At 44.2% G+C, this 15,871-nt stretch overlaps 2 protein-coding genes across 2 annotated transcripts; both read left to right on the forward strand.

Moving 5' to 3' along the window:
* The first annotated feature begins 3,800 nt into the window (after nt 1-3,800).
* ppp5c (protein phosphatase 5, catalytic subunit) lies at nt 3,801-11,130 on the forward strand. Its single transcript, XM_070971035.1, has 13 exons — nt 3,801-3,897; nt 5,002-5,243; nt 7,046-7,193; nt 7,289-7,410; nt 7,587-7,652; nt 7,843-7,941; nt 8,214-8,319; nt 8,476-8,618; nt 8,883-8,970; nt 9,077-9,117; nt 9,240-9,418; nt 9,502-9,583; nt 9,973-11,130. Exons 1-13 carry the CDS (start codon nt 3,801-3,803, stop codon nt 10,033-10,035), a joined length of 1,476 nt encoding a protein of 491 aa, XP_070827136.1. The 3' UTR covers nt 10,036-11,130.
* Nucleotides 11,131-11,361: 231 nt separating this feature from the next.
* Nucleotides 11,362-14,405, forward strand: LOC139336640 (THAP domain-containing protein 5-like). Its single transcript, XM_070970807.1, has 5 exons — nt 11,362-11,527; nt 12,332-12,515; nt 12,824-13,623; nt 13,710-13,896; nt 13,989-14,405. Exons 1-5 carry the CDS (start codon nt 11,367-11,369, stop codon nt 14,106-14,108), a joined length of 1,452 nt encoding a protein of 483 aa, XP_070826908.1. The 5' UTR covers nt 11,362-11,366; the 3' UTR covers nt 14,109-14,405.
* The last annotated feature ends 1,466 nt before the right edge of the window (nt 14,406-15,871 follow it).

A 15,871-nucleotide genomic window follows, 5' to 3' on the forward strand; every position in this document is an offset into this window, starting at 1 on the left:
ACACAAAATCTGGCCCCGCTTTTTGTTGTCAAAGTGCTGAAATGAAGAAGGATGTTTACGACGGAGACCGGGACACAATCAATCAAAAAGTTCCTTTTCGATTGCCAAAACATTTTTATGAATAGAACAAACGGCGTTTTCTCTGGAAAGAAGAAGAATCAGTTTTCCCTGTTTTTTCCACAGTCACTAGAAATAACTCTTGCAGCAGCCGTCGTTTATCAAACTACGCATACCAGCAAAACTTGTATTAGACATTATAATCAAACATAGAGTGACTGAACTGTTATTTAGGGTCGTGAAGCACCTTTAAACACCTTTAAAATAAAGCCATAGCAGCTTCATAGGTGCCTAAAATGTGTGTTTAAATGCAAAAGAAACCAAAAATGCAATATTTTGTCAACGTGTTCAGTTGTCAGATGCTTTTAAAATCCTGTGCGCTCACCAGGACTCGCACTGCAGCTGATTGCATTGCAGGCAGCGAAGGTAACAACCTTATACTTAAAACAGCCCTACAAGAAATGTAAACAGACGCTCAACAAAATATAAACACAATTGCTTTCTATACAGACCCCACCCCTCACCAACCTGGTGAGAAGTCCAAGAAACACAGGAGAAAACAGACGAGGTTTTAATGTGGAAAGGTGGCCAGCAGCAGACTTTTTAGGTAGGTATGCCCCGCTTTTCTTTTTCCAGTGACATGAAGTTTCCAGCTCCTCACTCCCCTGTAGCGCAAATAACTGTAGTGAACGTGCGATGTGTCATTTCAGGAAGCTGATTTCCACATTGAGTGATGGCTACTCAGATCAACAGGAGCCTCCACTGGGACGTGGAGGAGAGACCGAACAATGTGAGCGATGGCTGCGATTCGTAGAAGACTCAAAGAGGCTAAAGAGACCCCCCCCCCCCCCCCCCCAAAAAAAAGGCTTACGGCGGAACCAAGTGTCTAAACCAAGCACAGGCAAGATAGAGGGAAATAAGAAATAGGAGGAAGGGTGGAGCTCGAGAGGATGAGTTTTTTTTCCCCAATTTATCTTTAATTTCGCTTGAAGTCCTTTGCCCTGCCCGCTAGAAAAACATATGGTTCAAATAAGTGCGACCCCCCCACAGACCCCCTGAAGTCATGCTCTCATTAGTGAGTTATTTGGAGCAGAGGAGGGGAAACTAGAACTTTTTCAGCTTCTACAAAATACTGGCAAAGTCTGACATGACGGTTAAAGGGGTGGAGTGAAAGAGTAAAAAGGGGGGGGGGGGTGTTCGAAACGCTCACCAGGCGGTGTGAGACCACTGCGTACACAGCGTTTGCTACAGGATAATAAATAATAAGAAGGTCTGGATCAGGCCTATGTAACATATACTCCACTCACTCCAGGCCTCATCATTCATTGGCTCGTGACCCTGGAATGTCACTCACATTCCCCCTGACCTTCATCTCTCTCTTGCTCTGGTTGCTCGTATATCTCTGTGCTCCTCCATTTGTGTTTGTTTTAACTTTCTCAGGACCCCTCCAAAGCCTGCGCTCATGCATCGCACACCCAAGAGGACAGCAATTTCCCTCCTCCGTCCTCCCAGCGAACCAGATTTGCTCTACCTCTCTCCCTCCCACACCGTCTCTCCCACTCACTGTCTGCGTTTACTCTCATGTGGGGCTGGGGCTGTAACGTCAGCTTGTTCTCAGTCGGTCTTGTTGTGGTTTTTTCCGTTCGTCAAGCGCTACTTGGAAAACCATCACAAAACTAGACGTGTTATGGCTCAGATTAAAAGACGACTCATAGATAATCTTGCTAAGAGAAAGTGAACTCACTCTAGGGTTAGTAAGTGTTCACCAGGGGTCATGGTGAGTCAGCCGACTGTTTGGCCTCTTACTCTTCGCTGTGGGATGTCGCCTATGAGTCAGGGCGGCAGACTGGACTGGGCTGTATCCTCTGTGCCACATGCTTCTCTCCAGCGTCTCTTATTCTGCTGAACTTCTAACCCTAACCTTCTAAAACCCAAACACACCAAACCACTGACCTACATCTCAAAAGGTTGACTTTCCCTTTATGATGCACAAAACCAGTGTTGGGAGCAACGTGTTACTGTTCTTCCACTACTTTTGGTGGTGACTGGAACTGTAGCTGATGACTTTTTCAAATGAAATAATGCATTTACAATTACTGACATTAAAGTGGGCTCCTTATTTGTTGCTTTTTCTTTCGTGAAAATAGAGGACAGCAGACAAATGCAGCCCATTCCCTGGATTTAGCGGTTTATGACCTAACGTCACCTGACTTTACAGTGGCACGACAGTGCAGCCATGTGAGCTTCATTTCCATTGTAGTCATTGTAGTGTGTCCAGTAGGAAGTGAAGGAACTTGGGCTCATCAAATACAGATATTTCTTACCTCCACCACCTCCACATCGAGCATCTTGTAGGTTTCTTTTACCAAATCCTACAGTCTAACCACGACAATACAAGATAGCTTAGAGGAAGGATTTCTAGTGATTTCTACCTCTGTTGGTCCGGAGCATGACAAACTCTTATCTATATAGTGACAATGGGTACGATGACAGATAAATTTGACAGTTTTTTGTCCCACACTGTCGCACAGAAATGCTAACATAATATAGCTGTGTGCGCTATAAGAGGAGGATTGAAGAAGACATTTAAAAGTAATGCAGAAGGTACTTTCCCTCGTAACTGCTTACTTTTATGTGCAACAATCGGAGACGTAACTGGTAACTTTAACTACTTTATGTTTCTGGACAGTTGTTTCGGCTTGAGTATGTTTCTGCTTAAAGTTGCGTGATGTTTTTGCAAACCACTTATTTGAGGCTGGGGTGCGTCAGATGCCATGTGTGAGTGAGTCTGCACCTGTGCCACGTTGGTCCCTTCATCGCCATATCTGTGGTTGCCCGAGTCCGACGTCACTGATTTCAGATGGCAGGAAACTTCCACTGCAACATCCTCAAGCCTCGAGACATCTGGAAGAAAACCAAAAGGAATTATGGCTGAGGCTGTACTTTTGTGTTAAAGAAACCTGGAATATTACTACAGTTGAGCCAGAGAGGCAGAGGCTTGAGGACGGGCTATCGCTCCAAATGAAGGTCATTATTCCAGACAAGGCAGGGAAAACTGACTTCCATGTGAATCATTGACCTAATCTCTCACTAATGATTTGGTTGTAACACCTTAGTCACCATCTGAACATTTTTTTGGTCAACCTCACATGAGCGTAGTTCCTTCTATCAGCAGTCCTATGGTTGCCTTCATGCCCAACCAATTATTCTGCTCAGCCTTCATGGAGAGGTTATTTCAGTGCAGGTCTATACCGCCCTCTGCTGGAGAAAAACCGAATGAAATAAAATGTTTGTTTACTCCTGCCTGATTGTTAAGTCCTCTGTCTCACGCCTATCCACACACACTGTGCTTTTATTAAACTGATCAATAATTATTGGACAGGGAAACACAAAACATGGCCACAATCAATGTGGATACACAAGCTGCAGGTATGAATTAAAGATAAAGTTTAACCTGAACTGCTGAGGGACTTTTGTAGTCTTGATTTTAGGGACTCAACCAACTTCCTTATACTTTTCTTTCTTGTCTTTCTATCACAAATGTTTTTTGTACTGCAGTCTATGTTTTTTTCGCTGAAACAGACTAAGCACCTTCAATTACAATTTCCTTAGGACATTTTTTTTACTCTGCACGTTGTTTTCCCATACATTTACCTGTAATCTTCCTCCAACCGCACGGTTAAAGAAATTACTCTCAACAACTCTCCAAAATAGACTTTGCGACATTTACGACAGTCCAGTCAATGGCGCACGAATCGGAAAACGGCAGTGAGAAGAAGATGGCGGAGGGAGGTAATGATGCAGAGCTACTGAAGGAGAAGGCGAATAAGTACTTTAAAGGTAATTTGACATTCCTGTCAAGTCAGTTGCTTTTACAAGCAGTTCACAACAGACAAATATGTGACCAGCGATTACAGTAGCGATACAACTGAGGCTTCACGCTCCATTTGCAGCCGGTCGCTAATGTTAAGCTAAGCTAACATTGCTCAGAGAGCACGCTAAACCCCATTCATTGGATTACGCGGCGCTGAATAGAAACTGCGGTTAGCTGATTTAGCTAATGCTAGCTAGCTAGCAGCCAGTTCAATATCGGCAGCAACAGCATCGATGTGAACCCATGCTGGCACGCATGTCATGCAGTGTACCGCTAACTTGCTCAGATGTGGTCATTTCTCAGGGTTTAAACCTCATGGCCATCTGGTGTTTTCACATGACTTCGTATTCAGTCGTATTATCGCATTATTGTGTAGCTTTAGGGGAGGATCAGAAACAGCTAGAATCTTCTGAGTCAGCGGGCGCGTGCGAGCAGCAACAAGGCAGCGCCTCGTTTTCAAAGCAGTCCCTCAATATTCAGCGGGTTGTTTTTTAGCCATCTTTTTCATGATGCCTGCATTTTGGTTAGATTTGTCCATGTCTCACTGGATGGTAGTTCAATTTGAAATGTGACTTGTTCCGTGTAACAGAGAGAAGCCTCAAGTTTTATGACTGTGGTCCTCTGTAGTCTCCTTTCGGGTTGCTTGTTAATTTAGGCACATTTCTAAATGTATGTCTGTACATTTGTTGTTAAAGATCTATTTCATTTAACTGTTATAGAGTGTAACTTACATTTTTGACACGCTTCCTGTACTATAGATTGAAGTTTGTTCAATATAACACTGATGTATCTGTAACTGATTTGAAGTTATTGCATTAAAGATAAGTCAGCAAGTACAGTGAAGAAGCAAACATAGAAACAAAATACACATTTTACTGAGATTGATGTGGTAAAATGGGCCCAGATGTCTGACGTGTCTTTTATTTTGGCCTTATCATCCAGTTATCACTGCAGTCGGAGATAAACATAATAAACCTGCACTTCCTGCAGTGTGTGTGACTCTTTTATAGGATCTCTGCAGAAGGACAAACTTGGTGTTGTCCACTGAAGGTGTGATATTTGTTTTTCAGACAAAGACTATGAAAATGCCATCAAGTACTACACAGAGGCTCTGGAGCTCAATCCATCCAATGCCATCTACTTCAGCAACCGAAGCCTGGCGTACCTACGCACAGAGTGCTATGGCTATGCCCTGGCTGATGCCACGAAGGCCCTGGAGATAGACAAAAACTACATTAAGGGGTATTACCGCCGCGCCACCTCGAACATGGCACTGGGCAAGTTCAAGGCTGCACTTAAGGATTACGAAACGGTAAGAAGTGTCGTATGTTTGATTGTGAGCGGCTGCTCACTCTCCGCTGTTGTGCAGCTTCGAACTGGAGTGATGCATGAACAATGTGCTCAGTGTCTCTAAATGTTTCCCTGATTTTTCAGAGAGCTCTCCAGTTCCATCTGCTTATCTGCCACTATGAGTTAGGCTCTTCATATTGCCTGAACAGCCTGGAATAAGGATCATCCTTTAATCCAGTCATGATGCCAGTTAGATCCAGAGTGAAGACACACATACCACAACCAATTTAGCGCCTATTGTTCTTCCTGCTCTCAAAATACGCAATATAATTATACCAGGGCTGTGTTAACAAAGACCTCTTAAGCTCGGCCATAGTTACAGCAATTTATTGCACAAACTAGACCAAGTGGCATGACGGCAGAAGATGAGAGTTAATTTTGACGAAGTTTTGAGAGGTTGGAGCTCCAGTAGTAGTGCAGAACATGCCCGTTCAAGTGCTTGTCCTCTGGTTTCGCTGCTTCCTGCTTTCTTGAGAACACTCATCCAAACGACTTCACACTTCACGCTGATTGCGCAGGTTTATCAAAACATTGAAATCTCAAATTAGCAGAGGCCTCGTTAGGTGTAACCAGCACCTTCATGAGAGGGTTCTTATAACCGTGATGTGGGATAAAACACAGCCTGACTTTAATCCAATGTGTTTTCTTCTGTTAGTGCATGTATATATGTCCAATACTCATTAATATTTCAATATTTTATTCAATCATATGATGATGATATTCTTATTCTTATTACTACTACTACGCCTACTGTTACTACAACTATTAATAATAATAATAATAATAATAATAATACAATGATAGTTCCTATTTGTCAGATGCCTTATGCTAATAATGGACCTCAAATTCAAAAGAATTGCTGTGAGACATAAGTTAAGAAAATAAATTATTTTGTTACAGCAGCAAGAATAAAAACAGGTGAAAAATGAATAAATAGACAATGAAGAAGATGGAAAAAAAAGAGTATTAAAAAATATTGCCTTTTGAAGAATGGCTCAATTTCACAGTGGATTTTGACTTGCACATGAGTAAAATATGAATAATAAACTACAGTGTCTTTGGGCTATTGCACAGTAAAAATATATAATAATACGCAAGATAAGTTGCACAGATGTAATGAATATTAGCATTAAAATAGATTAATTTAGCAACCGTATGTCATCCCAACCCCCTGTGACGTGAATTTTTCTAATCACTGGACTAATATGAGCTGAAGATAATCACATGTAAACATAGAAGATAGTTAAAGTGATTTACAGGCTGTAAACAGGCTGTAAACAAAGTGCTCCAGGGTGCTGTACTGGTCATGTATAGCAGTTGTGCCGCTGTGATAATGTCCAATTTACAAAGCTTACAGAGCAACATTTAGGTGTGTTTATCCAAGATGCTCCACGTTGTAAACGATCGTGGTGTTTTAGCTGCAGCTTGTTCTCATGGAGAACGTGTGCTCTGACTGGGCACAGCCAACTTTGCTGTCACATGCACAGATTTGACTGACTGAATAGCATCATGTCAGATGATTTATAACATAAGCAGTTGATCTGTGGGTTTCCTGAACCTAAATTAACACAAAGGCTAGAAAAGCTGAGCCAGTTAGAGTGAAAACATTCAGTCAAACTGAATAATTCTTAATAAATGTTATAAATAAACTGTTACTTCCTGTTCTTTGCAGCTACACTGAGTCAGTTTCACCTGTGTGCCTTAATATCAGCTGATGATCAACCTGTGTGATTAATGCATTTCATTTCCCTGTTCTCATAACAGGTAGTGAGGGTTCGACCAAATGACAAGGATGCAAGGATGAAGTATCAGGAATGTAACAAGATTGTGAAACAGAAGGCGTTTGAGAGAGCCATTGCCAGCGATGAGATTAAAAAATCTGTTGTTGACTCTCTGGACATCGAGAACATGAGTGAGTTTCCTGTGTTATTGGAAAAATGCATGAAAACGTAACAAAATCCAACGGTGTGGCGGTTGTGCGAATCCTAAAGTCATCTTGTATTGCAGCGATCGAGGATGACTACGTAGGCCCAAAACTTGAGGATGGGAAGGTCACGTTGACGTTCATGAAGGAGATGATGGATTGGTTCGAAGACCAGAAGAAACTACACAGAAAGTGTGCTTATCAGGTAGTGTGTTCATCAGGTAGTGTGCTTATCAGGCAGTGTGCTTATCAGGCAGTGTGTTCATCAGGTAGTGTGTTCATCAGGCAGTGTGTTCATCAGGTCGTGTTTGTTCATGTGAAACGCGCTCGCTGAAGGAAACATACCTGTTTGTGTCATTAACCTCTTTGGTCCTCTTTCAGATTTTGGTGCAGGTTAAAGATGTTCTATCCAAACTACCAAGTCTTGTTGAAATCACATTAAAAGAGGTGAGGACTTTCAGATACTCACGAGTAGAAAGTTGCTGAGAGTTCATACACAGTGTAATTATATTGATCAGCCCATAATAGGACTGCAGGGGTCAGAGTGACAGCATGAGAGTGAATAAAACATGGATGTTAGTTTTCATGGTTGTTTCACAGTTACCATCTTTTTTGTGACTGTTTCTCTTTTCTACAGACAGAAAAAATAACTATTTGTGGGGACACCCATGGGCAGTACTACGATCTCCTCAACATCTTTAAGTTGAACGGCTTACCCTCAGAGACCAACCCTTATGTATCCTTTCTTTTTAAAGCATTTTTTTACTGTGTCCAGGGTCAAATTAATGCAAAACAAGGTCAGTCAACTGATGTTTATAGTGAAGTAGGCCTATGTCAGCAACCCGTTAATCGCGACTGACCTCGTTTAATTTATTCGCCAATGTAGATGGCGGTGTTCGTTTTTGACCCTGTTTGTGTTCAGTGCAGTCTTCCTTGTTTGTCCCATTCGACAGCCAAAAGCCTCAAATCCAGAACTCGTGCGTCATAATGCTTAACCACAGAATTCAGCTGTTCAATGGTGACTTTGTGGATCGTGGCTCTTTCTCCCTGGAGGTCATTCTTACCCTCTTTGGCTTCAAGCTGCTCTACCCTGACAACTTCCACTTGCTTAGGGGTGAGAGCGCTGACGTTTTGCCCGTGCATGAGTCTGTTGATGCATGTGTAGAATCTCCTGTAACCTTCTCGTAAAGACGTGTTTTCGCCTTGTTGTGCTCCAGACTTTATTGTTAGCATTTCAACAGGATTGTTTGACCATGATTTTTACTTTCAGGTAACCATGAGACAGACAACATGAACCAGATGTATGGATTTGAAGGGGAGGTCAAAGCCAAGTACACAGCCCAGATGTTCCAGCTGTTCAGCGAGGTCTTCCAGTGGCTGCCTCTTGCACAGTGTATCAACAACAAAGTCCTGGTAAGCAGTGGCACTGAGAGCTGACAGCGCTATGCAGCTAACTTGTATATGTACTTATATATATGTATATCTCCTCCAAGGGACCTTTACCGGGCAGTGCACTTCTGATTATCTTTAAATATATAGTGACTGGTTTACTTTTTGTATATTTTACCCAAATGTTACAGATGACTTGTGTTATTAATGTTTTTTGCAGCCCTTAATGACAGAGTGGTTTTATATGTTGTACTGTGCAAGCAGTCCTGATAAGATTCTCCATCGCAGGTTATGCATGGGGGACTGTTCAGTGAAGATGGGGTCACATTGGAAGACCTCAGGAAGATTGACAGGAACAGACAGCCCCCAGACTCAGGTAGGGTCAGACTCTGAATGCACCACAAGTATGAAACTGGCTCTCTAAGAAACATCTCTAGAAAACAACGCAGGCGTGTTGAAGACCTTCCTTTGCTCTTTCACAGGTCCCATGTGTGACCTCCTCTGGTCAGATCCGCAGCCTCAGGTCAGTTTCCACCCACCCATTACCTCGTTAGGTGTACTTGGTCCGAGCGTCCAGTGGTTTGTGTCAGAGAAACATTCAGGACACTTCTATGGCAGTTGAATAAATAATGTCTCTCTCTGCAGAATGGCCGGTCCATCAGCAAGCGAGGAGTGAGTTGTCAGTTCGGGCCAGATGTGACAGAGCGCTTCCTTGAACAGAACAAGCTGGACTTCATCGTGCGTAGTCATGAGGTCAAAGCTGAGGGCTATGAAGTCACTCATTCAGGGAAGTGCATCACCGTGTTCTCAGCACCCAACTACTGGTACGTCATCCTGCTGACTGAATGAAGAGCGTTGAGTCCACTGTTACGTTTCATTTGAACTGTTGTGTTCTGCCTTCTCCCAGTGATCAGATGGGAAATAAAGGAGCTTATATCCACCTCAGGGGATCCGACCTCAAGCCAGAATTTCACCAGTTCACTGCTGTGGTCAGTATCCTGTGCTCTAAGTTGTTAACTTCATTATATGTAATTATCATGTCGGCATATTTGCCCTCATGCACATTGGTTTTGGGTTAGCTCTGTGCAGACTGTTACAGTGACATCTGCTGGGGTTTCAGATGTAAACTGGTCTGTTTTAGCACATGCTGCTTATTTAGAAGTGAAATGAATCAGAAAGTGAAACGTTATTAGCTGAATCTTCTGTTGTAATGATGCATCACATTACAGATCCACTTCAGTTAACTAACATGTTAAAACCAACTGGGATGAAGCCAAAAAACACTCGAACGTCTACTAAAAACACCAGTTTGACTACGAGTTGAGCAAGTGAATGCCACTGGATCTAATCTTTGTCTTCCCCTCATTCTCTTTCACAGCCTCATCCAAATGTCAAGCCCATGGCGTATGCCAACACGCTAATGCAGTTGGGGATGATGTAGAGGCCGAGCTACTCCGTCAGCAACGCTGGCGACCTCCCATCTGACCCGAACCATCCCAGCCACCTCACTCCCTCCAGTGCTCGGACATGCTCTTGTTCATGCTTAGCCTAAGGGATCCCTCTCCCCGACAAACTTCCACTAGTTGTATGCAGAAAGCACGTGGTGTAGTTGAGATGGGAAGAGATCACATACATCAGCCCAGTTCAGAACTGGGTATTTTCTTTCATGCTATCGGTTAAAACTGGAAAATCCCCGTTCCATATTCCATTTACCCGCTCATGTGTCCCATCACAGGGTAAAGAAACCAACCCTTTCACCCGAGTCTCCTTGGAGCTGCTTGGTTTTTAAATGTCTGATATACTTGGCAGATGGATTCAAACAGCTGGTATGTACCAAAGATCTGTAATGAAAATGATTGTTCAGTATTTACAAGGAGCGCCTTGTGATTCTGAAGCCTGGCATTGGACTGTTGGCCTGCGTACACAGCTCCGAGCATTGTAAACTGGGTAAAGCAGCATGTCTATCAGTGTTTCTCCAACCATCCTACAGTCTGTCAGGTCCTTCTTCTTTTACAGGAGTACAAAATGCGCTTACATGTATGATCCCAGTCCAGAAAAAATAGACTGATTGTCTCTGGATATACTTTTAAAGGTGCTTTTTGCCATTAGTGGTGTATCTAGTTGGTTTGGTCATGTAGCTGGTAACATTTCTTTTGCACTGCTTCCTGTTGAGGAAGATGCTGCTGCTCTCCATGTTTTCATCCTTGACCGTCATCGTGCCACTCACCCGGCAGCTCCCGCACAATCTACTCTCCAAACTAGCTTTGGTGTAAGGCAAACACTCATGGCACCCCAGTCTCAAGTACATGTTTGATTACCAGTGACTTATTTACCCCCACGTGGATTTCTTCAGTACACAAACGTCCAAAATGCAATCCTGTCTTGAAACGCACAGCTGCATTGTCCAGTGGCCCTCAACTTTTTAGATAAAGAAATACACTGATGTGTATGTATATATACTGTATCATTGAAAGATTCCGTGTAATGTTTGGAGAAAATTATTGAATAAAAAAAATCCAGTCCAGTGATTTTAGAATCAAGCTGGTATCTTTATTTACGTCGGTTAAAATGATCCACGCTTGCTTTGTGATGGTGTACTTTGTGGGTGGGGGTTTAACAACCTGATGTCAAGATGTTTTTCTTTAAAAAAGACGTATTTTATTACCTAAAATTACTGTGGGTTTAATAAACAACAGAATTAACGCAGGAAACGCGGGGAGTCGCGTTTAACTGACGTCACGTTCCACGCCAGCTGATCGCTATACGTCAGCTATGCGCCGCGAGTTGACAGCACGAGTTTCACCTTGTTGTGAACCCAGCTGGACACGGAGACTTCAGCCGCGGCTCCACAGACCTGACATGCCGAAGTATTGCTCGGTTCCAGGCTGTAAGAATGACTCCGGCAGCGGCGACGACAGGAAAAGCTTCTACAAGTGAGTTTTTAATGTCAGCCTCTTTGTTTTGAAGCTCGCTCCGTCGGAGCTGAGGGAGCGTCGTCCAACTTTAAGCAACGTCTTCCTGTTCGACCAGTCAGTCTGTGGCTGCGTCTGCTTTTACGACGCTTCTGCTGACTAATGGGTCACCGTAGTCTTCAGATATCTGTGTTTTTCTCTGTTTTCTGATGATCTGCTAAGTTTGCGTCCTGTTTTGACCTTTGAGACAGTCCTGATTGGATCATGGTGTCTGTAAACTGTGGCGACTGAGTTTTACTTCAAAGCAAATTCACCTCCAGAGATTTTACATATTAAATTCGGAAATGTGCCTGTTTAGCTTTATTTTGTGAATTTGAGCCGTGGCGTCAATAATAACAACAATAGACGGACATCTTAATCCCGGAGCTGGTCCAGGATGCGGGGACAGTATGACCGCGCGCATGATGATTTTAAAACTGGAAAACTCTTCACAGTCAGCGGGAGAGTAAAAACCAGTTTGTACCATTTCAGTGTGTTTTTCTACCAGTATCGCCATCGCTCACTGTGGCCCCCACAGCTGGGCTCCATAACACTGTACAGAGTGTGATGGCACGAGCCAAAACGCCACGAGTCAGTACAGAGTCCGCTTGTTATCTGATATCTGCTCAGTATTCTCTGATTTCCAGCGAAAGCAGGCTGTTACTGTCAAACCATTGCAACAAGTAAACTGTGTTGTTCTGTGCATCTCCCCGTTATTTGAAGTAAAACTTAAAGGAGCCGTAGAGTGACCGCCGTCTCACATCTGTGGTCTTTATTGCGTTCCAGGTTCCCTCTGCAGGACCCGGTCCGGCTGCAGCAGTGGCTGAAGAACATGGGACGCGAGAACTGGACTCCTTCTCGGCACCAGTATATTTGCCACGAGCATTTTGCGCCCTCGTGCTTCAAGATGCGATGGGGCATCCGTTACCTGGAGAGCCATGCTGTGCCCACGGTCTTCCAGGAGGCTGAGGTAGAACAAAAAGACACCGATCGCAGTGATTTGTACCATTTCAGTGTGTTTTTCTACCATGTTAGTTTCATTTATAGGCCAGAAATTTGTCTCAGCAACATGAAACAGTCGTGTTCAGGAGTCATAACACAAAGGTTTTCTGTACTTGTCATATTACAGAATGTTTCGTTCATCTTCTCATGCCTAATGTTTGGATGATGGTTAGAGATGAAATGTCATTGAAAATATAAAGTTGTGCAGTAGCTCTGAGCTAACCTGCGAACATCGTCTCGTGCTCTTGACAAACACGCCCTCCTGCTTCTTTCCAGAAACGAAAGGCTGCCGATCACAGCGACAGGAAGCCAAAACGGCTTCGAGCTAATGGCGATGAAAGCCTGACGGTGTCGGATGGCGTCTCGCTGGCTGCGGACGGCGTGGAGGTGGAGAGCACGTTGCACACGGTGCACCTGTATGGGATCGCTGTCGATCCATCGCAGCAGGGAGAAAGCAGCCAGGTGGAGTCGAGTGGCGTCGGCGAATCTGGCTGTCCCCTCCAGACAGACCTGAACCCGCTGGCGTCGCTGGACGGATTCAAAACGGGGGCAAATTTCCCTTTAACTCTATTCCAGACAGTAAATCATCTCAGAAACGGCGCAGAGAACACGGAGGTGGTCGTGATGTCTGAATGTGCCGCCGGCGACGGGCAAGAGGAGTTTGTGAATGGAATCACTGCGGCCATTTTGACTCAAGGCCACGGGCTGGTGATGAATGACTCTGCGGATGACGCTGTGGCCTCTCTCTGCGTTGAAGACGTGACTTGCACCTCGGAGGAATTCTCAGACAAAAGCCACGAAACTCAAGTCATCGCCTACTTCGAGACGATTCCGAGCGTTTTCCCCGGGGACGCGTCCGCGCCGTTAACCATCTCCCCTGACACGGTGCTGTCGTCCGCCCTGAGCTCCAAACCCATAACATCTACTCTGCCTATAGTGTCCAAACATGTGGCGCCTCCCCCCACATCGCTGGTCCTCACCGTGGAAAGACTGGACACAGACGAGGGAGAGGGGGACGACGGCCAGTCGGAGGAGGACAGCACAGAGCGGCAGGACCAGCAGCTGGAGGAGCACTGGTGAGTTAGAAGTGCGACAAACATGACTGCTAACGAGCGACTGAGTCGTCCTGCTTTTCTAATCTTTCTGTCCTTTGTACGAACAGCTACCATAAGAACAGTCTGAGCAAAGAGCAGCTGGAGGCGATCGTGGCCGAGCTGCAGAAGAAGGTCAAAGTGCTGCAGCAGCGACACCGCCGACACCTGGAGAAGCTTCTGGGACTGGAGAACACGGTCAGCCAGCTGAGACAGAGCAACCTGCTCAACGAGGAGAGGCTCCAGCTGCTGGAGAGGGTGAAGAGCTTGTTTAAAAGGCAAACTTCTCATGGCTGGCTGACGTTTCACTGGGAGACATTGACCTCTTCGTGTTGTCTCCCCTCTCTCAGGCTTACATACAGACCAGCGCTGCGGTGTCAGACGCTGGCGAGACTGTGGCCATCATCTATGAAGAGGACGATGCTGCGTACTTGTATACTCCGCTGACCAACGTAGACGAGAAGCTGTGAGGCCGACCGACCCGTCTGTGCGTCCATCACTGTGCCAAACAGCGACGCGGCTAACGCTGTCGAAAACAAAGCGCTACCTAATCGTGTGTGTTTCTTTAACAAAGATCTGTGTCTTTTAGATCTGTGGTGACTTTTGCACAAATGAGGATGACGAGGATACATGGGACAATGTTGAATGTGTGGGTTTTTTTTATAGTTTTCACCTCTCCTTTCCTTCTTTCAACCACTTTTTGTTTGACTTCTAAAGTATTTTTGTTGGGCATAATGTACATATCAAATTAAAAATAACTTCCATTTAGGTTTATGCTTCATTTCTGCACAAATCTGCTGTTCAAAGATCCAAAGATTATATACAGTTAATACAGCTGCAGGTTTGGTTCATGGAGGTTTAAACTATTTCCAAGTAATGTTCAGCAAGTTGCCACATAATGATTTGATTTACTGTTTGTTAAATAACTCAGGGTTGAACCCAATCACCATATTTTCTTCACCATTAAGTTGCACAGCAGAAGTTGTGAAGACATTTTTCTTTAGTTGTATATTTTTATTTAGGAAATCTCACGAGTTACCCGGATTGCTCAGTAAACCTGCTTCTTTGCTTGTTTTCATACTGCAGATGCCTCTCCCCTCATGGAGCTTTGTCACTCTCCACTAGATGGCAGTAGAGGCAGCGCTTTCATCTGGATTATTGGAAGTTGGAGATTTTACACACAACAAAAGGGACAGATGAGCTGACAAAGTACTTAAAGTGACAAAAACAAATGAAATAGGGGTTTTAATGCAGGCGAAGCATGGTGTGTGAGTGGAATAACACTGTTTGGTAGAGCTCACTGCTGTCTGGTGAGGACAAGGGTTTGAGTGGTCGGTCTGCTTGATAATTTATAAGACAACGGTTACCCACTGACCAGTGGGTGTGAGGATACCTTAGATGAGTGAATGGAGATCAGGCTTTGTTTCTCAGACCGCTGTGATTTCATCCCCTTTACATTCAGCTGAAATTGAACACATTTGTCTGCAGGATAGCACGTTCATACAACATGTTTTGTCCACAGCGGTGCACTGTTCAGCTGCCAGGCCGGTACTCCAGCTGCTGCTCCACACTGGGTGAGTGCAGACTGCACACTGATGATGCATGAGTACCTCTTACAACCTCACTTCAAAAATCTGAAGTCAGTTTTAATAAATGAACGGTCCTAGGGGACAAAAAGAAGCCTCATCTCTCATGTGAGGTTATCAAGAGCAAGTTCATTTGTTTTCTTAAAAAAAGGCATTTGAAGGTAAGTCATATCAGTTATCACACGTGAATGGCAGTAACATGTATAAATATATAACCTAGTACAGTCACTGCTTGAATTAAAGAAACTTCTCGGATTTTTAGTCTCCCTTTCTGTTGGGATGGGAGAAATTCAGAGGAATATTGTATCTGTGTGATCAAAGACTATGAGTTTTCCCTCATACATTCCTCCTTTAATCTGGAACATTGAGTCCTTTTGTGAGAGCGCAGTGTCCGTTCCATCTTTGAGTGCCTGCTCAGCTCTTCTCGACCCACATTTTACTGAATGTGTTGTGATGGTGGAGCAGCCTTATGGGTTCACTTAGCTCAGTGGATCTCACACATCCAGCAGCTGAAAGCAGCTCGGGCCAAAACCCGACAACTTTATTCAGCCATTAACAGTAAGAGGGGAAGCAGCTGATAAAAAGGATCTAATTTAGTGAAATAGAGGTCAGCATGGTAGCATCAGCTCGTTTAATTAACTCATTCA

Source organism: Chaetodon trifascialis, chromosome 9, assembly GCF_039877785.1.
Source record: "Chaetodon trifascialis isolate fChaTrf1 chromosome 9, fChaTrf1.hap1, whole genome shotgun sequence".
Taxonomy (NCBI): Eukaryota; Metazoa; Chordata; class Actinopteri; order Chaetodontiformes; family Chaetodontidae; genus Chaetodon; species Chaetodon trifascialis.